At 41.8% G+C, this 26,284-nt stretch overlaps 1 protein-coding gene across 3 annotated transcripts in view; it reads left to right on the top strand.

The window, feature by feature from the left end:
• micu1 (mitochondrial calcium uptake 1) overlaps positions 1–26,284 on the top strand; it is a 105,528-nt gene that overhangs the window by 32,439 nt on the left and 46,805 nt on the right. For all 3 annotated transcript variants that reach the window (XM_072583518.1, XM_072583520.1, XM_072583519.1), the window contains 3 exons: positions 5,485–5,641; positions 16,670–16,832; positions 25,271–25,314. In XM_072583518.1, the coding sequence (XP_072439619.1) occupies positions 5,485–5,641; positions 16,670–16,832; positions 25,271–25,314 (364 nt within the window). The remainder of the gene's footprint in view (positions 1–5,484; positions 5,642–16,669; positions 16,833–25,270; positions 25,315–26,284) is intronic.

The following is a 26,284-nucleotide window of genomic DNA, read 5'->3' on the forward strand; positions in this document are numbered from 1 at the left end:
TTGAATCTGTGGATGAGTGCCATGCCTCTAGGAATTCCCTGGCTGTTCTCTGTTTGGCTTGCCCTATAATAGTAGTGTTGTCCCAGTCGAACTCATGTTGCTTGTAATCTGCATGTGTGGCTACTAAGGATAGCTGGTCATGTCGTTTCGTGGCTAGTTGGTGTTCATTGAGGCGGATCGTTAGCTGTCTTCCTGTTTGTCCTATGTAGTGTTTTGTGCAGTCCTTGCATGGGATTTTGTACACTACATTGGTTTTGCTCATGCTGGGTATCGGGTCCTTCGTCCTGGTGAGCTGTTGGTTTGTGTGCTGTTATGAGTCCTAGTGGTCGCAGCAGTCTGGCTGTCAGTTCGGAAATGCTCTTGATGTATGGTAGTGTGGCTAGTCCTTTTGGGTTGCGGCATGTCCTCGTTCCGTTGTCTTTCCCTTAGGCATCTGTTGATGAAATTGCGGGGGTATCCGTTTTTGGTAAATACATTGTATAAGTGTTCTTCTTCCTCTTTTTGCAGTTCTGGTGTACTTTTGAACAGTGTCTTGATGCAACTTTTGTGTGTGTTGGGGTGGTTGCTTTCGTAGTTCAGGACTTGGTCTGTGTGTGTGGCTTTCCTGAAAGACAACGGAACGAGGACATGCCGCAACCCAAAGGACTAGCCACACTACCATACATCAAGAGCATTTCTGAACTGACTGCCAGAGTACTGCAACCACTAGGACTCCTAACAGCACACAAACCAACAGCCACTCTCAGACAACAACTCACCAGAATGAAGGACCCGATACCCAGCATGAGCAAAACCAATGTAGTGTACAAAATCCCATGCAAGGACTGCACAAAACACTACATCGGACAAACAGGAAGACCGCTAACGATCCACATCCATGAACACCAACTAGCCATGAAACAACGCGACCAGCTATCGTTAGTAGCCACACACGCAGATGACAAGCAACATGAATTCGACTGGGATAACACTACCATTATAGGGCAAGCCAAACAGAGAACAGCCAGGGAATTCCTAGAGGCATGGCACTCATCCACAGATTCAATCAATAAGCACATCGACCTGGACCCAATATACCGACCACCGCAGCGGACAGCTGGAACTGACAGAGCAAGCGGCAGAGACAAACCACTATAAATGCCGGAGGAAATATCACAGAAGCGCTTCACTGGAGGCTCCCAAGCACTGAGGATGTCACCTAGACAGGGGATGAAATGTTTGCAACACAAATTCCCAGCTCGGCGAACAGAACCACAACAACGAGCACCCGAGCTACAAATCTTCTCACAAGCTTTGAACAATATTATGGTGTTGGTTCACCTTGGGGAAGAGAGATTTTTGCCCAGTGTAGTGCAGAGGGAACATAGAAATCAAGCTGACATTATGTGCTATAACAAAAAAGATTTAAATTCTTTCACCTGCCTTGCACAGCATGGAATTCTTGTTGCAGATGTCATGCAAAGAAAATACAATTACACAACAAAGCATTGAATGTCAATTTGACAGGAACGATTACCACATTGATGCAATTTGCAGGATATGAAGCAAGTCTAAATGTGAGTTGTTTCTACAAGCAGCTTTGATAAATCCGCTCTGTTCAACTTAGATTTTATGGCTGTGTTTGTATCTCTCTAATACCATGCTGATGCCTTTGGCTCATGACATGTAATTCTCACAATGATGCATCAACACTAATGATAAATGGTTGATATTATCCTCCAAATGAGCAGTAGGCCTAATCCCGCATCTTGCAACATTTTGTTTCCCCTTCTATCAGCTGCCCAAAGTAATCTCTAGGACGACATGGCTTCTTAATGCTGATTATGTATTCCAACAGCAAACCACATCTGTGAAACCTGATTACCAAGAAGTACCCAAGTATCACTTTGGCTGCCAAATGCAGAGAATCTGATCACTCTGCAATGTTTTCTCCTTAATTTCAGCCAATTTCTCTTCATCCTTCCTTATGTTCAGATGTAGGTTTTATGTTTTAGGTACTCTGCCATCTTGAGATGGATCACAGTGGTCTCCTTCAGGGCCTGTGCAGTTTTGAAATAAGTATTTAATAAATAATACCCATGTATTTCTCATAGTGTTATTGCATTTCAATTGTAAAGTTGCCTCTTTATTTTATGCTTAAGTCCTCAGGGACTTTTGTTCAATTATCGTTAAAAAAGCAACATTGTATTCCTTAGATGCTCAGATTTTGTAACAAAACACAGAATTGTAAAGAGTAATCATTGAATAAATGAAAAATAGCATTACGATTTGACTATTTTAATTAGAGTGAAATAGATGTCGTAGAGTTATAGAGATATACAGCATGGAAACAGACCCTTCAGTCCAACCCATCTATGCCGACCAGATATCCCAATCCAATCTAGTGCCACCTGCCAGCACCCGGCCCATATCCCTCCAAACCCTTCCTATTCATATACCCATCCAAATGCCTTTTAAATGTTGCAATTGTACCAGCCTCCCATCACATCCTCTGACAGCTCATTCCATACACATACCATCCTCTGTGTAAAAAAAGTTGCCCTGTAGATCTCTTTTATATCTTTCCCCTCTCTCCCTAAACCTATGCCCTCTAGTTCTGGACTTGCCCCACCCCACGGAAAAGACTTTGCCTATTTATCCTATCCATGCCCCTCATAATTTTATAAACCTCTATAATGTCACCCCTCAGCCTCCGACACACCAGGGGAAAACAGCCCCAGCCTGTTCAGCCTCTCTCTATAGCTCAAATCCGCCAACCCTGGCAACATCCTTGTAAATCTTTTCTGAACCCTTTCAAGTTTCACAACATCTTTCCAATAGGAAGGAGACCAGAATTGCACGCAATATTCCAACAGTGGCCTAACCAATGTCCTCTACAGCCGCAACATGACCTCCCAACTCCTGTACTCAATACTCTGACCAATAAAGCCTGATAATCCTTTGGCTCATGTCCTTATAGAGTTGTACAGCACTGAAACAGATCCTTCGGTACAACCCACCCATGCCAACCAGATATCCTAAATTAATCTATCTCATTTGCCATGGACTTGGCCCATATCCTTTTAAACCCTTCCTGTTCATGTACCCATCCAGATTCCTTTTAAATGTTGTATTTGTACCAGTTTCTACTACTTTCTCTGGCAGCTCATTCCATGCACTTTTGAAGGAACTAATAATTTGTAGAGTTGTTGGGGAAAAAACTACATGTACTTTGTTTTGAGTCACAGCTGTTAAAAAGAAATTTGTTGCTTGACTCATGAAAAGGTTTTATGTTTAATATTTGTGAATACAGTAATTTTTATTACCCTGTGTAGGCCACTGAAAGCTGAGAAGCAATGAGTTTCGAAACAGCTTTCTTTGTTGTCGCCTTTCTTATGCTGCTAATTCTCATTATTTGATCTGTTAGTTAGTATTTGCTGCTTAATACAGCACACTGGGTTTGAGGTTGCGCTTACAGTACAATTGCTGAACCACATGTGAAGCAAGTAACTAGATTTCTCAGGAGCATGCACAGTTTTAAAGCAAAGCACACTCCACAATAGAGGCACTACTTGCCACATTCTCCAAGTAGCAGTGAACGTTTCATTCTGGGTGACTTCAGCAATTGCTGAACTGCTGCAAGTAGAATACAAAGGCAGCATGCTGTAGCCACTGTCGTCATTGCCTGCCTTCACTTTGGTTTGTCTGATTACTTGGTATCAAATTTCCCAGCACATAGGAAGGAGTGTCCCCAGTTGAGCCTGTCATGGCTCACTGATAGGGCAGTCTACTTGGTCCTATCTCTCTGTCCCATCCCCATACTGAGCAGAGATACATTCATTTTCTCAAAGCTGTTATTGGCTTCTCTATACTTTTATTTATGTTCTAACAGCCTTCTGTTTAAAATAAAATTCTCTTAATCCAGCCTTTTTTTCTTGTGGAAAGTCTATGCTTTTTATTTACTAACTTAGTTGTAAAAGGAAATTTCCTTTGTTTTATTTATCTTAACAAAGCTCTGAATGATTTTATTGAATCTGCTAAGAAGACCTCTGTTGCAGAGACCAGTTTTCGCTAAGAGAGTTTGTGTCTGTAAATGCTTTGTGTGTATTGTGAGGGCCTCAGCATTTTGTTTGCTGTCCTATTTGAAGATGAGGTGAACGTAAGAGGAGGTGATGACGTATTTGTATTATCACAAGACTATTCATATAATTAACATACCTACAGTATGGAGGAAACCCATGCAGATGCGGGGAGAACATGCAAACTTCACACAGATAGTCGCCCAAGGCTGGAATCGAGCCCAAGCCCCTGACACTGTGAGGCAGTAGTGCTAACCACTGAGCCATTGTGAAGCTTATTAATCCAGATACCCAGGTGATGTCGTAGGGACCATGTTTGATTCCTGCTACGACAGACGATAGAATTTGAATTCAATATAAATATCTGGATTTAGGTTTCCTGACAATCGACAATGGTTTCATGTTCATCATGAGACTCCTATCTGGTTCACTAATGTCCTTTAGGGTCTAGCTGACACGTGACTCCAGACACTTGACTGCGCCCTGGTGAATGAGAGATGGGGATTAAATGCTGGCCTTGTCAGGCATACCCACATCCCATGAAGAAAAAAATGTACAGGACAGTATAATTATTTCATCATCATTCAATCAGGGACAGATAGATTTGACAGTTAAATCTGATTGAAATCTGCATGATTGGTTGTCAGGGGACATGAATCATGAAGGCAAATTCACCAATTCCATTATTGTTTGCAGGAAACACAGCTTGAAGGTAAAGCTAGTCATGATGGACACAACATGCAATGTAAAATGCACTGTGTTACTCAATTTGTGGTTTTTCAGAATTCTGTGCACCAACAAAATAAAGTTAATGATCTAATGAAGAATGGTTAAGGTGGATGACTATTCCTTGGGTTGGAAATAAGTGCTTGAAAAAAAGTTAGCTGGAGACAGAGGAAAAAAATGACCAGGTTTGTGAAAGTGGACCTGAAGTTGTACTTGCCAGAGCTGGCGAAGCAAAGGAGAGCAGGTTGATCACAAAATCAAGGGGTCAAGGTATGGAAGGATGTGTAAGACCAAGCAAAGGTTGTAGTGGAAAGAAGGCTGGACTCTGAGAACGGCTTTGAATTTAAACAACTTTGCCAAAACCGATCTCAATGCCAGTTTAAAAACCTCACTCATCCACAAGAAAAACTGAACACCTGTTAAAACAGTAAAGTATTCAAAGGGTCTTGCAGGGTTGTTGTGTTGTGGGAATGAGAGAGGTTTTTTATATATCAGGAGAATGAACAGATGGGCACATTCCCAACGTTGGTGATGGGATTGTTGTAATGGTTCAGCTCTGAAAGTGTCTGCAGGGAAGTTTAAATGTGAAGAAACATTTGTTTGCTGTATTTCCCCAGTGTCTATTGAAAAGATGTTGGAATTATAACTGTGGATTGTACAAAAATGCTTAAGCCTTTTACTTTTTGCATTTCCTTGTTAGAGTACATGCAGAGGGAGCTAACTCAGTGAAACGCACACCCAGAGATGACTGTTTAGGAGTTAAGGAGGATCAAGGTGATGAGAAAGCTGTGAAGTCACAGGAAGAGGAGGGACAGGCTGAAAAGAAGAAGAAGCGGAGGGGCTTTAGAGATCGAAAGGTATGGAACAACGCAGTAACTTTGGAATGTATGAATTAACATTAATGCAAATTCCATCCCCTGCAAGTTTTAGTTTGTGGTACAGATATATAAATACTGGTTCTGAACTAAATTTCTTCACTTCACAGAGTGAAGGTTATTTTTAGTTTGTTCGCAATATACAAGAATAATATTTTTCTTGTCTACATTTAAGTAAGTTTAAGCGTAAAATATAAGCAAGGGACCATATTCTATTTAGTTAAGTTTTGTCTGGTGAGTTCAGGTCTGTTATTAAGACATTCTGCACCATGAGGGTAAATCTAGATGCTAGTGACAGTCTCAATGACTATGTGCCTCCAAGAAGTGCCTCTGAAAAGAGGAGCTTAAACTGTAGGTTTTGGGGATTGAGTGGACTGGAGGGCGCAACAGTGCATTCATGAGATTGAGAAGTTCAAGGATGGCAGGTTTCAGGGCATGGTCACCCCACAGCTTAAGGAGTGCAGGTAGAGAGGGGAATGTTAACTGTTAGACAGATGAAGGGGACCAGGCAGGTATTGAGGGATTCCCCAAATGTACCTTGCTCACAAACTATTTTTCAGCCTTGGAAAACTAATCTTCTGTGGAGACCAGCTAGAACCAGGCCCACGGAATAGAAATTTATTGTCACGTGTACTTTTACACGCCAAATGCAGCGAAAAGTTTTCTAGGTAACCTCATCGAGGCACCTACATAAATGACAGAAGTCATGCATAATAATTAAGAAAAAAGTAAAATTAAGAGATGTTCATCACAGTTCAGTTAACAGCTCCTGGACTTGGGGGAAGCCAATGGAATATCCTGATGAAGTAGTGGGAACAAGACTCCTATTCCAGGATGGAATCACCACTCTTGGATGAGACATCCTGCCAGGTTGCTGGAAAACTGAAGATGAAGAAGATCTCCACGTGGGTAAGAGAGAGCCATGCTGAGACAAGACAGTCCTAACGGAATAAAACTGCCACACATGGAGAATACCACACAGTACCAAGACCAACACCACTCCTCCTTCAGGTGCACAGGCCCAGCTGTGAACCAGGAACATCAGCCTAGTCTGAGAGTCTGGGCCAGGGGAATTAGCCCAGGCTGGGGAAGACCCAACTGGTTCATCCCAATGTTGCTGCTGCTGTTGTGGCTGGAGGGGGCCTCCTCTCTCAGCATGGCACTCTGGTCCAGCTGCATGGGGCATTGGTTTCAGAGAGAGATTGTCGAATGACAATTTTACAGAATCAATTAATTAAGAAAGTAGGTAGGCACATCTGCGGGCACAGACTTTACTCCAGGATGGCAGGGCATTTGGAAGGGGAGGAGTGATCAGCTGAAGTTTATGGTTCACATTGAGACAAATGACATTGGAAGAAAGAGAATTGAGGTCCTGCAAATTGACTTGATGGAATTAGGAAATTAGAAAGCAAGACTTCAAAGATGATAATCCCTGGATTACTCCTGGTGCCACGCATTAGTTATATAAGAGTAGAAGGATAGATCAGATAAATGGTTGGCTGTGGAGATGGTGGAGGAGGGAGTTTTTAGATTCCACAAACATTGGTACCGTTTCTAGAGAAGGTGAGACCTGTATAAGTTGCATAGGTTACCTCCTGAACAGGAGCCAGATCAAAATCCTGGTTTCCTCTGGTCAATTTTAAACCAGACTGGCAAAGGCAGTGATCAGTGTTCCCTATAGTATTTGCTCAGGCATACCTTCAGGAGCTCATGTTCAGTATCAACTTCCAAAACCAGAAGTCAGTGCCCTGGTAGGTACGCAGACGCCGCATAGCATAGTGGGAATGTTGGATAGTGACAAATAGTGGTCATGCACTAGCCTTATAATCCAGAATCTGAGGTTAAAGTTCTGGGGACCTGGGTTAAAATACCACAAGGAATACTTTTTTTTTAGTCAACATGCAGCAAGCCCAACAAGGGAAAGGGCATATCTGGACCTAATATTTGGAAATGAGCCTGGATGCGTGGAAGGTACATGTGAGATGTGCATTTTGGTGACAGTGACCATAACAGAGTTAGATTTAGGAAAGTTGTGGAAAAACTAAAGGATAAGCCAGGAATAAAAACTCTAAACTGGGGAAAGGTTAATTTTGCACAATAAGGTATAATTTGGCCCAAGTGGACTGGGAGTAGCTTTTACAGATACAGCTGTAAAACCGTGTCAGAATAATGGGAGACATTCAAAAAAAAGAAACTGAGAGAACAGAGCAAATATGATCCTGCAAAGAATGAAGGTGGAATCAAGACTGGAGGACTCTGGATATCAAGGGATGTAAAGCATAGGATTAAGAGAGAAGGAGAAACTTGTGACAGATATGTTGGGTCAATACAGCAGAGTCTCTAAAATGAAAAGTATGGAAAGAGCAGGAGGATCTTAGAAATTTGGAAAGCTAAGAGTCAAGGAGATAGATTCATAGAGATATACGGCACGGAAACCGACTCTTCAGTCTAACTTGTCCATGCCAACCAGATATCCTAACCTAATCTAGTCCCGTTTTCCAGCACTTGGTCCATATCCCTCTAAACCCTTCCTATTCATACACCAATCCAAATGCCTTTTAAATGTTGTAATTGTACCAGCCTCCGCTACTTCCTCTGGCAGCTCATTCCATACATGCATCACACTCTGCGTGAAAAAGTTGTCCCATAGGTCCCTTGCATATCCTTCCTCTCTTGCCCTAAACCTATGCCCTCCAGTTCTGCCTCCCCCACCCCGGGGAAAAGATTTTATCTACTTATCCTATCTATGTCACTCATGATTTTAGAAACCTCTATAAGATTACCCCTCAGCCTCTGACGCTCCAGGGAAAACAGCCCCAGCCTGTTCAGCCTCTCCCGATAGCTCAAACCCTCCAATCCTGGCAACATCCTTGTAAATCTTGTCTGAACCCTTTCATATTTCACAACCTCCTTCTGATAGCAAGGAGCTCAGAATTACCCACAATATTCCAAACATGGCCTAACCATGTACAGCCACAACATAACCTCCCAACTCCTATACTCAGTGCTCTGACCAGTATTGGAAAACATATCAAATGCTGCCTTTGCTATTCTATCTACCTGCAACTCTATTTTCAAGGAACTATGAACTTGCACTTCAAGGTCTCTTTCTTCAGCAGTATTCCCCAGGACCTTACCATTAAGGGTATAAGTCTTGGTCTGATTTGTTTTTCCAAAATGCAGCACCTCACATTAGCTAAATTAAACACCATCTACTACTCCTTAGCCTACTGGTCTATTTGATCAAGATCCCATTGTAATCTGAGGTAACCTTCTTCGCTGTCCACTACACCTCCAATTTTGGTGTCATCTGCAAACTTACTAACTGTACCTCCTATGTTCACATCCAAAGTATTTACGTGAATGACGAAAAGTAGTGGATCCAGCCCCGATCCTTGTAGCACTCCACTGGTCAGAAGCCTCCAATCTGAAAAGCAATCCTCCACCACCCCACTCTGTCTTCTACTTTTTGAGCCAGTTCTGTATCCAAATGGTTGTACTCCCTGTATTCCAAGAGATCTAATTGCGAACTAATGTGATACCTTGTCGAACGCTTACTGAAGTCCATATCGATCACATCTACTGCTCTGCCCTCATAAATCCTCTTTGTTACTTGTTCAAATAACTCAATCAGGTTTGTGAGGCATGATTTCCCATGCACAAAGCCATGCTGACTATCCCTAATCATCCTTTACCTTTCCAAATACATCTGTATCCTGTCCCTCATGGGAGAGCACTAGAATAAAGGGAATCCCAAAGGGTTATTCAATGCATATACAGTGCAAGAGCATAACTATAGAAAGAGTAGGACCCACTAATGTCTTTTGAGTTAATCTGTGTGTAATTCTAGTGATGAACCAGAAGGGTTAGTGCTAGGACCTCTATTGTTTGTAATGTACAATGATTTGTTTGAATGTAGCTGTTCCTGATGCATGCATCTGCAGAATACATGAAAATTGTGGTGGAGTTATGGATAATGGTGAAGGTTATCAAACAATACGGGATATAGGTAAGTTGGAAAATTGGGTAGAGGAATGGCAGAGTTTAATCCAGACAAGTATGAGATGATGCATTTGGGAAGTTGAATGCAAGAGGAAAGTATAGAGTAAATGGCAGGACCCTTAGGACCACTGATACACAGAGGGATCTTCAGTCAATATGAGTTAGCTATTGATTATCAAAACTAAGCCTGATATATTGGTCTCCCAATAAATCAAAACTCATACTTTGCAGTATAGGTTTCTGGGTGTGATCAGGAAAATAAATACTAGTTAATTTATTTTCCCCTACCTTTTAAATCAGGGGTTTGATGTTATCATCTTGTTCAAATCTTTGTCACTATCCAGTCTTTTTCCTAAAAATGTACCTTCAGTTAAAAGTCAGGTTCAACTGTCTCATTGTTTTCTCAATGATGCCATCAAAGATTAGATTAGATTAGATTCCCTGCAGTATGGAAACAGGCCCTTCGGCCCAACAAGTCCGCACTGACCCTCCGAAGAGTAACCCACCCAAACCCGGTCCCATGCATTTAACCCTGGCTAAGCCACCTAACACATGGCCAATTCACCTGACCCACACATCTTTGGATTGTGGGAGGAAACCGGAGCACCTGGAGGAAACCCACGCAGACACCGGGAGAAAATGCAAACTCCATACCGACAGTTTCCCGAGGCGAGAATCGAACCCGGGTCCCTGGCACTGAGGTAGCAGTGTTAGCCAATCAGCCACCGTGCCATCCCATACACCTGAAAACACAGTTGAGAAGGAAGAGGATCTATGTTTGTTAATGACTTGAATGACAATGTTGCAACACTCCAAGAAAGCCATACCCATGAATCTGCTTGTGTTCAAACACCAGTTGCTCTGTTGTGGAAGTGAATTGTAGCAAGTGCCATCAATGATGATAGTATTGGTTAATTTATTGTGATCCGAGATTGCATTGTGGTATCACTATTACGCAGTTTAAATTGCTGCAAATATAGCAATCTCTTTCAAACCTACACATCACGAGAACTCATTTTTCTCTCATTGCCTCTGGTTCCTTTATGAATTCTGTTAAATTGTGTCCCCTGCTGACTGAAAACAGTTTGTGCTTATTTACTACATTGAAACCATTCGTGATTTTATAAAATCGGCTTTTTACCTTCTCAAAGGATAACAGCCCCAACTTCTCCAGTCTCTCCACATTAGCAATGCCATTTCAGAAAATCTTTTGTCACTCTCTCCATGGCCTTGACATGCTTCCTGAAACGTAATGCCCAAAATTGAACACATTACCTCTGTTAAAACCAATTAAGTGTTTAAACAATGTGATGTAATTATTTCTAACATTATAACAATGTCAGAGTTGTTATAATATAACTGTCATGACAGAAATCGTATAGTTACCTTTTTCTCCTTGCACATGTACCTTTTTTTTTAACAGATACATCTAAAAAGTATAGAGAATAAAGTCTCTATACAGAATCATAGATTTCTGTAGTACCTAAGGTGGCCATTCAACCAAGAGCTACCAAGTTTGTCCCATTCTCCAGCCCTATTTCTGTAGACCTCAACATTTATTTTAAAATTATTAATTGATTAAGTATCAATTGTCAGTTATGGAAGAGTTCCAAGTTTTTGTGTGTACAGAGGGTTTGGTAATTTCATTCCTGAAAGGTTTTGCTCCTATTTTTCAGATAATGTCCTTAATCTTAGACTCCCCAACTTAGCAAAAATGGTTTTTCCCAATTTTCCTTCTGTTTTCCATAACAACTTAAATGAGTACAGATGTTTGTTGCATCTATATAAACAAGCTGACTTGCATCCACTTTAAAGCATAGCTTACAGCAGAAATAGAGAATAGTTTGTAGAATTCAGCCATGTGCTCCACTCTGTTCATGCTTTTTCTTTGCATTGCATTCAAAACTAATCCCACAGACCTACTTTCTGCCTCTACCTTTGAATCACTTGCATTGAATATTTATCCTTTTTTTTCCTTAAGAGACAAATGGTCTCTGACTCAGCCATTCCCGTAACAATGCTTCCTCATGCTCCATTAATATACTGCATGAAGAAAACTGATCATTTTATCTTAGCTCTTTGTTGTATAGTTTTAAGATGGACATTTCTGCATTTTCTAAGGGGAGGTGCGCATCACTGTCTGGCCAACATTTATTACCCATCCCTCGTTGCATTTGACATGGTGGTGATGAGATGCCTTTTTGAACAGTTATAGTCCACATGCTGTAAATAGATCCACAATGCTATTAGGGCGGAAGTTGCAAAATTCTGACATAATGAAGGGAACAGCGATGAATTTCCAAGTCAGGATGGTGAGTGGCATGAAAGGGAATTTACAGTTGGTGGTGTTCTGCTTTTGAGATGAAAGTAGTAGTGTATTTGGATGGTGCTGTCTAAGGAGCCTTGATTTATTTCTGCAGTGCCTCTTGCATCGTTGATATCTACAAAGTTAATAGGATAGACAGACGAAAGTTCAAAATCCATTATACCTTTCACAAACTTAGGATGTCTCAAAATACCTTATGTAAAACGAAGAACCTATCTTCAAAGTGGTGTCACTATTTTAACATTGGGAACACAGCAATCATTAACCAAACAGCAAGATTTCATAAAACCACAAATAGCAATGATTTAATCGTCCCAACATCTATTGCAGTGACAAAGAAAAAGGACTGCCAACCACGAGGGTATGTGCATATAGGATATTATCTTGGATTTAAGTATGAAGAGGTAAAATATGTATTTTAAATATGTATTTTAAAAATCTGCATTCAGTCCACATCTCTGTAATGAGAAACATCATTGAAACTCCAGTGTAATCTGCAGAATGCTTCAAGAATTGCCTCACGACAGGATCACATTATAATAGCAAACTGCTGATAAGTCAGAGTGTGTGTTGCTTTGCAGTGACAGGAGTCCAATACTGTGCAGTGTGCAATGTTTTATTCTGCTGCTCATGTGGTGCTATGTTCAATGTAAGCAGACTCGATCACAAAGACTATTTGTTTTTAATGATTCAAGGGCGCTGACAGATTAATTGCTGTTGCTGATCAAACTTTGTGCATTGATGGGTGTTGGTAAATTGGTGGCTCCAGGCAGCATGAAAGCTGTATAAAATGTTCAGAGTTTTATTTTACAACTTGACATTTTGAAGTGTGATGAATCCATAGGTGTAAGATGTTAAAATTAGTACCATTCTGTATGAATCCTTAAGCATATATATATTAAATTTACTGCAACAAATATACTAAGTTAGTGAAGGTATTCACTCTATTGATTTGATATTTGTGTTGTTGTTGGTTAGTTTATTAGATTACAAGTATTTGTACAGTACTAACTCAGAAAGTTACACTATCAGCATAAAATCGCAGTGAGGTTTTCTGTCATATTGATGAAGAATATTTGTTTCTGCATGGACCAGCATATGAATTAGGAATGGTGTAAGTCTTCTGCCACTTGAGCCTGTTCCATTCAATAAGGTGAGAAGAGTGGGCATGAAATGAGCCCTGAGGCAGAGAGTCAGTATCAGCTAAAAGAGCAGGCAAGCTGATGACCCTGAGACAGGGAGCCAGCAGGACCTGGAACAGTGGGTGGCCGGAGGAGGTGAGACAGGGAGTCAGCAGGACCTGGAGCAGTGGGTGACCGGAGGAGCTTAGACAGGGAGTTACGTGGAGCAACAGGTGAAATGAGGAGCAAGAGACAGGCAGAAGGCATCACTGACAGGAGGAGAAAGTGAGCTGAGGACCTAGATGGGCAGTGAACAGAAGGACCTGATGACAGGCAATCAGAGACAGAGCTCAGTTCATTGGAGCTGATTTGGAACTAGTATTTGCTGAGCTACAGAGAAAGGCTGTTGCTGTTTAATGAGTCACTGATTGATGTTTTTCCAATTGTTTTCTACTCTTAAACTCTTAACACAGAATTCAAATTTATGGTAAAATTAATGAAACATATAAAAGGCGATGTAAGCAGTGAATAATATAAGAAATTATAATTCATTCAGGATGACCATTTAATTGATGTATCAAGGTTGCAGTATGTGGGAGCTCGTGCATAACATTGTGATCCAGGGCTGTTTGCAGCAAATCATAGAGCTGTACAGCACAGAAACAGACCCTTCGGTCCAACTGGTCCATGCTGACCAGATATCCCAACCCAATCTAGTCCCACCTGCCAGCACCCAACCCATATCCCTCCAAACCCTCCTTTATTCATATACCCATCCAAATGCTGCTTAAATGTTGCAATTGTACCAGCCTCCACCATTTCCTCTGGCAGCTCATTCCATACACGTACCACCCTCTGCGTGAAAAAGTTGCCCCGTAGGTCTCTTTTATATCTTCCCCCTCTCACCCTAAACCTATGCCCTCTAGTTCTGGACGCCCCGACCCAGGGAAAAGACTTTGTCTATTTACCCTATCCATGCTCTTCATAATTTTCGAAACCTCTGTAAGGTCACCTCTCAGCCTCCGATGCACCAGGGAAGACAACCCCAGCCTGTTCAGCCTATCCTTATAGCTCAAATCCTCCAATCCTTGCAACATCCTTGTAAATCTTTTCTGAACCCTTTCAAGTTTTACAATACCTTTTCCAATAGGAAGGAGACCAGTATTGCACGCAATATTCCAACAGTGGGCTAACCAATGACCTGTACAGCCACAACATGATCTCCCAACTCCTGTACTCAATACGCTAACCAATAAACGGAAGCATACCAAATGCCGCCTTCACTATCCTATCGACCTGTGACTCCACTTTCAAGGAGCTATGAACCTGCACTCCAAGGTCTCTTTGTTCAGCAACACTCCCTAGGACCTTACCATCAAGCGTATAAGTCCTTCTAAGATTTGCCTTCCCAAAATGCAGCACCTCGCATTTATCTAAATTAAACTCCATCTGCCACTTCTCAGCCCATTGGCCCATCTGATCAAGATCCTGTTGTAATCTGAGGTAACCTTCTTTGCTGTCCACTATACCTCCAATTTTGGTTTCATCTGCAAACTTACTAACTGTACTTCTTATGCTCGCATCCAAATCATTTCTGTAAATGATGAAAAGTAGAGGCCCCAGCACTGATTCTTCTGACACTCCACTGGTCACAGGTCTCCAGTCTGAAAAACAACCCTCCACCACCAGCCTCTGTCTTCGACCTTTGAGCCAGTTCTGTATCCAAATGGCTATTTCTCCCTGTATTCTGTGAGATCTAACGTTGCTAACCAGTCTCCCATGGGAACCTTGTCGAACGCTTTACTAAAGTTCATATGTTTGAAGTTTATGCAGCTTTGGCTTCAAGTTTGAGCTCAAGGCTGAACTACGACATTGTGACATATCAGGGAAGAGGACAGTTAATTGGACTCATTGTGCTAGGAGACAGTCACACTACTTAGGCCAGGGTCCACCGATATGGTCAGTGGTTGGGGACAGGAGGGGGTGACTGTGGGTGAAGCAGGTAGGTGGACCCAGACCCAACGGGCAAACCTGCAGTTTTCCTGTAGGTTTGAGTTCTCTCAGCCTGTTTGGATGACAGGAGAGAGGAGGTGGAGTTGAATGAATAGACGGACCATGGAGCCATGATACAAGTGGCAAGAAGAGTAACAAAGGATGTAATAGTAGATGATGGTGTGGTGAGGGGGATTGACAAATTTTTCTGCAGCAAAGAGTGAGAGTTCGGGGGTTGTGTTGCCTCCGTAGTGATACTATTCAGGACACAGAGTCACAGAATAGTTTCAGTGTAGAAGGAGGCGATTCAGCCTATTGTGCCTACACTGGTTCTGTTACCTAGTTCTGATCTTTTACCTTATCTCGATATCCCTTAGACCATTTTTATCCAAGTAACCATCCAGTGTTCCTCTTGAGTGCCTCAATTGAACCTGCCTCCACCACATATCAAGGCATTGCTTCACAAACCCTAATTGTGTGAAAATGTTTTTCTCACATCAGTCTTGCTTTTCTTGCATTAAACGTGAAATCTATGCCCTTTCATTCTTTTTTCATTTTTGAGCAGGAATAGCCTCTCCCTACCTATCTAGCTTGCTCATTTCAAATCTCCTGTAACCCTTCTTTGAGCTGATCAGGAGCTTGCATTGGGTGTGGGAGAAAGTATGGGTCCTGGCCTCCCCATGACATCGCCACAAAACAGGCAATGCAAAATGTCTGCACTCAGCCACTAAGTCTACCCACAATGCTTCAAATTGGCCAAACCAGCCGCCCCAGACATTGTATGTACCTCAGGACATGAGTCTTCCAGCCCCAGACCAAGAGAATATACTTCTTCAGATTAACTGATAATAAAGCTCCCACTCTACAATAGCCCAACACCTCTAATGTCCTTAGGGCACAGCTGCTCCAACTAGGTGTCAAGCCTTCACAAAGGGTACCCAGACAAGGAGGTACCAAAGGTACTTCACTTGCCTCCTCAACAACACGAACACATTGATACCCAGATGAAACCCACTAACACCTACAACCAGCCAAGGATTGGAATCTCCTGAGTCAGTTAAGAAACTCATTGTCAGACACTGAACACTTGAATCTTTTCAATGAATGAACTTTATTTCTCTTTGTCGTACAACTCACACCATTGTCTCATAACTCACATTTCGTTGTTGTAAGGTTATAAAACTTCACTGTATCCTCTCTTCGGGGAAGAAGCTGTGGTTCCTTCTGAACAGCCTGTCAGTGACTATTTCTTCCGTCAAGTCTCTTCCTCGACATCGCTGTTTGTTAAATAAATCCTTGTCAGTTCTCACTCCGATCTGTGTATTTGTGATCTCTAATTAATTGGGCTAAATTCTCCGTCAGGGAGGATCCAGTTGTTGAGATCCTTGTAAAAGGATTCCTGATGAAGAGCTCTCCTACTGCCTGACTGGCTGTGCTTTTCCAGCACCACGCATTCGGACTCTGATCTCCAGTATCTGCAGACCTCACTTAGATATCTACCACAGCACCCTACTGTTCTCCCAGATGAGAGGGACTCTCAAGAATAATTTTTCTTGTCTTTATTTTCAGGTCATGGAATATGAGAACCGAATTCGTGCTTACTCCACTCCAGACAAAATCTTCCGATATTTTGCCACATTGAAGATCATCAATGAGAATGGAGATTCCGAAGTATTCATGACACCCCAAGATTTTGTGCGATCAATCACGCCAAATGAAAAGCAACCAGAGAGTGAGTGAAAAATTGCTATGCAATTAGTATTTAAGTTAGTCAATTAGCTTTGTATGTAAATGTTCTCCCTGTGTATCAACTCTCCTTCCTGTCTGCCACCTACATACTTTTACTCAATAAAGGAAAGCGTACCAAATACCTCCTTCACTATCTGATTTATGTGTGACTCCACTTAAAGGAAATGTGAACCTGCACGCCAAGGTCTATTTGTTCAGCAACTCCCCATAACCTGACCAATAATTGTATAATCCTGTCCTGATTTGTTTTTCCAAAATGCAGCACCTCATATTTATCTAAATTAAATAGAACAACATCGCCAGTGACTCTTCTAAATCCAGTAGAGGCCCGTTGTTTCCTGAAAAGTTAATGTTTTACTCTCCATAAATCAGTTGAGTAAACCTTCTGTGAAGTGATTCAAATGCAATCCTATCCTGTTTTTAGATTAGGTTAGATTCCCTACAGTATGGAAACAGGCCCTTTGGCCCAACTAGTCCACACTGACCCTCCAAAGAGTAATCCACCCAGACCCATTTCCCTATCCTATATTTACCTCAGACTAATGTACCTAACACTATGGGCAATTTAGCATGGCCAATTGAGCTGACCTGCACATACTTGGACTGTGGGAGGAAACTGGAGCACCCAGAGGAAACTCACGTAGACATGGGGAGAATGTGCAAACTCCACACAGAGTCCCTCGAGGCTGGAATAGAACCCGGGTCCCTAGTGCTGTGAGGCAGCAGTGCTAACCAGTGAGCTACCATGCTGCCCTTTCTTAAATAAGGAGAGAAATAAGGACACGTGGCTTCACCAATGCCTTGTATACCTCTACTGAAACTTCCCTATTCTTATATTCATTCCTGTTGAAGATGAAAGTAATAAAATAGATAAGGAAAACTAATGGATGGGGTGCATTTCAGAAGGGTTTTGATAAGATCTAACATAAGTTAGTAAACAAATAGGATCACATAAGATTGAAGATAATACACCAATACAGATTAACAATTGGTTGCAGGACAGAAAATAGAGTGGAAATAGAATCATAGAGATGTACAGCACGGAAACAGACACTTTGGTCCAACTCATCCACGCCAACCAGATATCCCAACCTAATCTAGTCCCACTTGCCAGCACCTGGCCCATTTCCCTTCAAACCCTTCCTATTGATATACCCATCCAGATGTCTTTTAAATGTTGTAATTGTACCAGTCTCCACCACTTCCTCTGGCAGTTCATTCCATACACATACCACCCTCTGCGTGAAAAAGTTACCCCTTAGGTTCCTTTTATATCTTTTCTCTCTCACCCTAAACCTATGCTGTCTAGGTCTGGACTCCCCCACCCCAGGGAACAGACCTTGACTATTTATCCTATCCATGCCCCTTTGACTTTATAAACCTCTATAAGGTCACCCCCTCAGCCTCCGATGCTCCAGGAAAAACAGCCCTAGCCTATTCGGCCTCTCCCTATAGCTCAAATCCTCCAATCCTGGCAACACCCTTGTAAATCTTTTTTGAACCCTTTCAAGTTTCACAGCATCCTTCTGATAGAAAGGAGACCAGAATTGCACACACTATTCCAAAAGTGGTCTAACCAATGCCCTCTCCACAACATGACCTCCCGACTCCTATACTCAATACTCTGACCAATAAAGCAAAGCATACTAAATGCCACCTTCACTATCCTATCTACCTGCGATTCTACTTTCAAGGAGCTATGAATCTGCACTCCAAGGTCTTTGTTCAGCAACACACTCTAGGACCTTACCACTAAGTATACAAGTTCTGTTAAGATTTGCTTTTCCAAAATGCAGCACCTCCCATTTATCTAAATTAAATTCCTATCTGCCACTCCTCAGCCCATTAGCCCATCTGATCAAGATCCCGTTGAACTCTGCGGTAACCTTTTTCGCTGTCCACTACACCTCCAATTTTGGTGTCATCTGTAAGCTTACTAACTGTACCTCCTCTATTCACATCCAAATTATTGATGTAAATGATGAAAAGTAGTGGTCTCAGCGGCTTCCAGTCTGAAAACCAACCCTCCACCACCACCCTCTGTCTTCTACCTTTGAGCCAGTTCTGTATCCAAATGGCTAGTTCATCCCGTATTCCATGAGATCTAATATTGCTAACCAAAGGAACTTTGTCGATCACCTTACTGAAGTCCATGTAGATCGTGTCCACCACTCTGCCCTCATGAATCCTCTTTGAGTTTTTTTTGAAAAAGTAACAATCAAATTCATGAGACATGATTTCCCATGCACAAAGCAATGTTGACTATCCCTATTCAGTCCTTGACTTTCCAAATACATGTAAATCCTGTCTCTCAGGATTCCCTCTACCAACTTGCCCACCACTAATGTCAGGCTCACCAGTCTATAGTTCCCTGGCTTTCCCTTACCACCTTTCTTAAATAGCCAACCTCCAGTCTTCTGGCACCTCACCTGTGACTATTGATGATACAAATATCTCTGTAATCACTTACCCTTGAACTCTGTGGGAAGCTAGGCATGCCTGATTAGGGCCTAGGGATTTATCCATTTTTATGCATTTCAAGACATCCAGCACTTCCTCCTCTGTAATTGGATATTTTTCAACATTTCACCATCTGTTTCCCTACATTCTACATCTTCCATAACCTTCTCCACAGTAAACACTGATGCAAAGTACTCGTTAAGTATCTCCCCCGTCTCCTGTGGCTCCATACATAGACTTCCTTATTGATCTTTGAGGGGCCCTATTCTCTCCCTAGTTACCCATTTGTCCTTAATGTATTCATAAAACCGTTTGGATTTTCCTTAACCCTCTTTGCCAAAGCTATCTCATGTCCCCTTTTTGCCCTCCTGATTTCCCTCTTAAGTAAACTCGCACTGCTTTTATACTCTTCTCAGGATTCACTCGATCTCTCCTGTCTATATCTGACACATGCTTCCTCCTTCTTCTTAACCAAAACCTCAATTTCTCTAGTCATCCAGCCTTCCCTCCACCTACCAGCCTTTCCTTTCAGCTTAATTGGAATATACTGTCTCTGGATGTATGTAAAATCATGAGGGGCATAGATAAGGTGAATAGCAAACGTTCCTTTTCTGACGTGGGGAGTTCAAAACTAGAAGGCATACTAGAGGAGAAAGATTTGAAAAGGATTTGAGGAACAACTTTTTTTACACAGAGTGGTTAGTCTGTGGATTGAACCACCAGAGAAAGTGGTGGATGCAGGTACAGTTACAGCATTTTAAAAAAAACATTTGGATAAGTTAATGAATGAAAAGGTTTGGAGGGAAATCGGCTCAATGCAGACAGATGGGACTAAGTTAGTTTGGGAACAGGTTGGCGTGGACTAGTTAGGCCAAAGGTTCTGTTTCCATACTGTGTGACTGCATGACTCCGTAAGAGACCGGCCACTTATGACCGAGATGAAGAGGAGATGGTGGTGAGTCTTTGAAATTCTCTACCCAAAAAAAAACCGTCAAGGCTCAGTTCTTGAGTTTACTCAAAACAGAAAGCAATAGATTTTTCAGTATTAAAAACATTAAGGAATGTGGGGTTTCCTAAGAAAAATGATGTTGAGATAAAAGATCAGCCACAATCTTGTTGGATGGCAGAGCAGACTCGAGGGACCGAGTGGCTTCTCCTGCCCCTATTTCCCATATTCATTTGTAATGAATCCCACTCTTCCATTTGCCTTCTGAGTGAAGTGAAATGCAGAAGTCATTATAGTTCCAGAGGACCACTGGACAGACACAGCTACTGGTCACCAACATCCCTCAAGTGAGGGCTGAGTTTAAGGAAGGGTATTCTTTGTGACCTCCGCCGATCAAGTAATTGAACTGGCTCAGTCTGCATCAGAAACAGACGGTCCAGCCAACTGAGATTCACGTGACCATCAAACATATATGGGGCAATGAGCTGCAGTAAGACCCCGATAACGTAACGTGATTTGAACTTGCAACCTCCTGTTCCGTAGGCTGGTGCATTACCGTTGTACCACTTGCCCATTCAGTTGTTGTACCTGCATGCTGGCTTTTTGTAATCATGTACAAGGACACCCAGATCCCTCAGTAGCATGGAGTTCTGCAGTTTGTGTCCAAATAAATCATATGGTTTTTTTTGCCAAATTGAACAAGTTTACATTTCTCCATCTTTATCTGTTAGGTTAAGCCTGCGGGCAAAAATTATTTATACCCCTTCACAGACTCCTTATTTTCTCTTTACAACTTTCTCTCCTACCTATCTTTGTCTCATCAGCAAATTTAGCAATCATACATTTGGTGCTTCCATCTAAGTCATTGATAGAGCTGGTGAATTAGAATTAGCATTATTGTCACATGTGGCGAGCCAGTTAGAGGCAATAAGGAATTTACAAGAGCAAGGGGATGTGATGGATGGCAGTTATAGGAAGGGGGAAAGTCTCAGATACAGTCACATAGATGGGTTAACTCCAGGAAAGGTAAGAGACGTAGGCAGGTAGTGCAGGAATCTTCTGTGGCTATCCCCATTTCAAACAAGTATGCTGTTTTGGGAAATGTAGGGGTGATGGACACTCAAGGATACGTAGCACGAATAGCCAAGTTTCTGATATTGGGACTCGCTCTAATATAATGAGTGGTATGTCGGGTTCCAAGCGATCGATTGTGTTAGGGAACTCTCTCTAGTCTGAGGTAAGACAGATGTTTCTGTGGCCAGCAGCAAAAAATTACAATGGTTTGTTGCTTCCCTGGTGCCAGGATCAAGAATTTCTCAGAGAGGGAGCAGAATGTTCTCAAGGGGGAGAGGGACCAGCAGGAGGTTATTGTACACATTGGAACCAACGACCTAGCAAGGGAAAAGGTTGAGATTCTGGTGGAGGGTTGTATTTCAGACTGGAGGCCTGTGACCAGTGGAGTGCCGTAAGGATCGGTGCTGGGTCCACTACTTTTCATCATTTTATATAAATGACTTGGATGTGAGCATAAGAGCTATAGTTATTAAGTTTGCTGATGATACCAAAATTGGAGGTCATAGAGTCCTAGAGATGTACAGCATGGAAACAGACCCTTTGGTCCAACCTGTCCATGCTGACCAGATATCCCAACCCAATCTAGTCCCACCTGCCAGCACCCAGCCCATATCCCTCCAAACCCTTCCTATTCATATACCCATCCAAATACCTTTTAAATGTTGCAAGTGCACCAGCCTCCACCACTTCCTCTGGCAGCTCATTCAATACGTACCACCCTCTGTGTGAAAACATTGCCCTGTAGATCTCTTTTATATCTTCCCCCTCTCACCCTAAACCTATGCCCTCTAGTTCTGGACTCCCTGACCCCAGGGAAAAGACTTTGACTATTTACCCTATCCATGCCCCTCATAATTTTGTAAACCTCTATAAAGTCACCCCTCAGCCTCCGACACTCCAGGGCTCCCCCATAGCTCAAATCCTCCAACCCTGGCAACATCCTTGTAAACCTTTTCTGAACCCTTTCAAGTTTCACAATATCTTTCCGAGAGGAAGGAGACCAGAATTGCATGCAATATTCCAACAGTGGCCTAACCAATGTCCTCTACAGCCGCAACATGACCTCCCAACTCCTGTACTCAATACTCTGACCAATAAAAGAAAGCATACCACTTTCTACCTGCGACTCCACTTTCAAGGAGCCATGAACGGGATCTTGATCAAATGGGCCAATGGGCTGAGAAGTGGCAGATGGAGTTTAATTTAGATAAATGTGAGGTGCTGTATTTTGGGAAAGCAAATCTTAGCAGGACTTAATGGTAAGGTCCTAGGGAGTGTTGCTGAGCAAAGAGACCTTGGAGTGCAGGTTTGTAGCTCCTTGATAAGTGGAGTTGCAGGTAGATAGGATAGTGAAGACGGCATTTGGTGTGCTTTCCTTTATTGGTCAGAGTATTGAGTATCGGAGTTGGGAGGTCATGTTGCAAGTGTACAGGGCATTGGTTAGGCCACTGTTGGACTATTGCGTACAATTCTGGTCTCCTTCCTATTGGAAAAATGTTGTGAAGCTTGAAAGGTTTAGAAAAGATTTACAAGGATGTTGCCAGGATTATAAACTTGAGCTGTAGGGAGAGGTTAAATAGGCTAGGACTGTTTTCCTTGGAGCATTGGAGGCTCAGGGGTGACCTTATAGAGGTTTATAAAATCACGAGGGGCATGGATAGGATAAATAGACAAAGTCTTTTCCCTGGGGTGGGGGAGTCCAGAACTAGAGGGCATAGGTTTAGGGTGAGAGGGGAAAGATATAAAAGAGACCTATGGGGCAACTTTTTCATGCAGTGGTGCGTGTATGGAATGAACTACCAGAGGAAGTGGTGGAGGCTGGTACAATTACATTTAAAAGGCATCTGGATGTGTATATGAATAGGAAGGGTTTGGAGGGATATGGGTTGGGTGCTGGCAGGTGGGACTAGATTGGGTTGGGATATATGGTTGGCATGGACGAGTTGAACTGAAGGGTCTGTTTCCATGCTGTAAATCTCTATGACTCTATATTCAAATGAATACAGTGACAAGTGTGCAAGTCACTGTTTATGGTGCCATCTTTGGTACAAAAGTCCCTCGGTGCAGCTTTTTCAGTTACAGTTCATGAAAAATTAGAGAAGTACAAGAAATGTCCACATTGCAGATTTAGGAATAAATTATACAATGAAGAGAAAAGTGCAGAGAAGTAGTCTTCCGACTCAGCCCATGTTGACATCCAGCCTCTCAAGTCAGGAAATCCACACCAAGACCATGTGAGGCTGAGAGACCTCCATGTACTGCCTGAAGAACACCATACTTGGCCACAGGGTGATTGCCACGCTGTGCTGAGAGGATGCCACTCATCGTATTTGTCCTGAAGCAAGGAATTCCAAGGCTGAGAGTTCTGAGGTCACAAGGTCAGAGGCTGGGTGTTCCGAGGGCAAGGGGAGGAGGAAAAGGACAAAAGGATTAAAAAAAGAAAAAAAATACGAACAGATGGAGCAGACGAGCTCTGACAGAAGCATCCCATTTTGCTGCCATCTCATTGAGCCCCTAGCAGTGATCCCTCTAGCATTCCCACTAGTTACATCTCGCCGATCTGAAATAATCCATTTATTCTTACTCGCCATTTAAACATAAGTCTTCGTCTGTCATTCAGTTATCATATAGCAAGTTAGGCTGCGTGATCTCTATACTCTTGGACATCAAAGACTGTGCAAGTGGCATATAGGTACCTCCCATCTACAGAGTAATGAGTTGCTTTAAATTGCAACAACGTCCTATCTTTGCAACAACAAGTAAATGCCTTTAAACCTCTGTCTTTGGTCACGAGAGAATAAGATTCAAATTCTTCAGTCAAGTATACTGAAATGGAAAATTGCATCTTAATACTTTTGCCTAGCAATCAAAATCCAATTTAGTATGGAGATGTGCTCAGTTACTCTCCTGCTATAGCCTAGGGAGTTAGTAGCAGGTAAATGTTATTTTATACTTTCTGCAGAACTGCTTTTTATTCTGGCAGAAGAATACAAAATATTCAAATAAATTCATATGCCTTCAGACTAATGAATATTGAGGTGAAATAAATTTTATTTGTAAGAGTAATAATCAGAAGGGTTCTGTTCATCAACAAATCTTGGAACTTTGCCAGCTTTTCCGTTATTTACTGAGGAATGTTGAGAAATCCTGGCTTATTGCCATCTTTTCGTGTAAATTTGGCTTGCTGTCATTGTTAGATATCAGGTAAGCAGTTGTAGTTAATTCACTAAATGTCCTACTGTATTGTCAATGGCTTGCTCAGGGCCTGGAACACCATTTTGATTGTGCTAAGGTGGAGCTTTGTTTACACCAGTCGTTTTTGTGGTTGGGTTTTTTTTCTGCAACTCATTCAGGACTTAACTGCGCACATCCTGTCCCGTACCTGGTTTCTGACCCCACTGACATTACTGCGCTTGGCAGTCTTATTGAAAGTTTGCTTCACTTTATATCTGCAGGCAATTGCAACCTTGTCTCTCACTTTACACATGCCCTCTTAGTATTCTGGGTCGTTGTTCGTCATTGCTGAAAGCTGAAACTCAGCCTTTATTTGCTTAACAACATTTAGGCATTGTAATTTTAAGACACAGACCCACTTCATTGCCAGAAAGCATTGTGCATTGCATGACATCACCTTGCTATCTTCAAAACAGTGCATCATTTAATATACTCTAAGCAACGCTTCTCGTGAGATCTTCTAGTAACACATGTTACTAGATCAAAGTATTATAGTGTGTCAAGTTAGACCTACAGTTGCATTTGTACTTTTCAAAATTATTCGTTGGAAAATTAAATGTTTTGAAATGAGTTTTAAATCTGAATTATGTCTCCATGACACTGATTAACTAAGCATCTGAATTAATAAATCAACACCAAGCTGTTTGAGAATTGTGCAGTGATGTTCAATCATAACCCAATGTTTCTGTTTCTTTTTTTTAATTCAGATCAGGGTTTGGACCAATTTATAGTGAAACGATATGATGGAAAGGTTAGTAGCACCACATCTTGAATGTTATATAGTTGCACGCATGGTTGACTCTAACTTCTTAGATTAAAGAAAAGCCAGGACGTGACACTGACCTGATGTGCATTTTATTTTGTGTAGGAGCACATGATTGATGGTGAATTATCTTGAGATTTTCTTACAGTATCTTGTGCAAGATCTCTGTGCAATACATAGTAAATGAAGGCTCACAGTGATCAACTAAATATTCATTTCTGGATAAACCAGTTGTGCTTCTAACCTTTTTATTTGATATAACTAACATTGTTTCTCCAATAGGCGAAATTCCTATCAACTAGTGCAGACTATATCACCTTTCAAATTCTGGGTCAAGCAGCACAGTAACAATTTAAGTTCCCTTCTTTTGCAAACATGATCTCAGCTGTTATGCACTAAAACATATCTGAGCATACACTAGGAGCAACCTGAATGCAAGTTGTCCACCCTATGTTACCATGTTAAATTCAAGGGCATGACTGAGAGTATTGAGAAGTGAAATTTAGGATTGATAATGTGTTGCATTGAATTACAACATAACCATTTTGTTTCTCCAATAAATATCAAGTAGATGTTCTCAAAAATTGTACTTTTTTTTTCATTTCCTGATGATGCAAGATTCAATAAGGTCTTTAAACAAACAACTAAAACACTGCAGAAGTTGGATAAGGACAGGAGATGAATTGATGGAGCCATTTTCAATGCTGAAACAAAGTCAGCAAATTATTGAAATATCCTCACCTACCTGAAATCCTTGAGATTGCAGACTTTCTTCAGTCTCAAACATTGACTCCAAGGCATTTTAATTTTAGAATTTGGATAAGTTGATAGAAAATACTTTTAATTTTCCACATCCTTTCTCTTGGAAGTAAGAGAGCACTTATCCCTTTCCTGAAAGTGGTGAGAAGAGCAATTAATTGGGTGAAAGACTCTTGAGCGAAATTAACCCTATCCTGTC

Source organism: Chiloscyllium punctatum, chromosome 13 (genome assembly GCF_047496795.1).
Source record: "Chiloscyllium punctatum isolate Juve2018m chromosome 13, sChiPun1.3, whole genome shotgun sequence".
In the NCBI taxonomy this organism is placed as follows: Eukaryota; Metazoa; Chordata; class Chondrichthyes; order Orectolobiformes; family Hemiscylliidae; genus Chiloscyllium; species Chiloscyllium punctatum.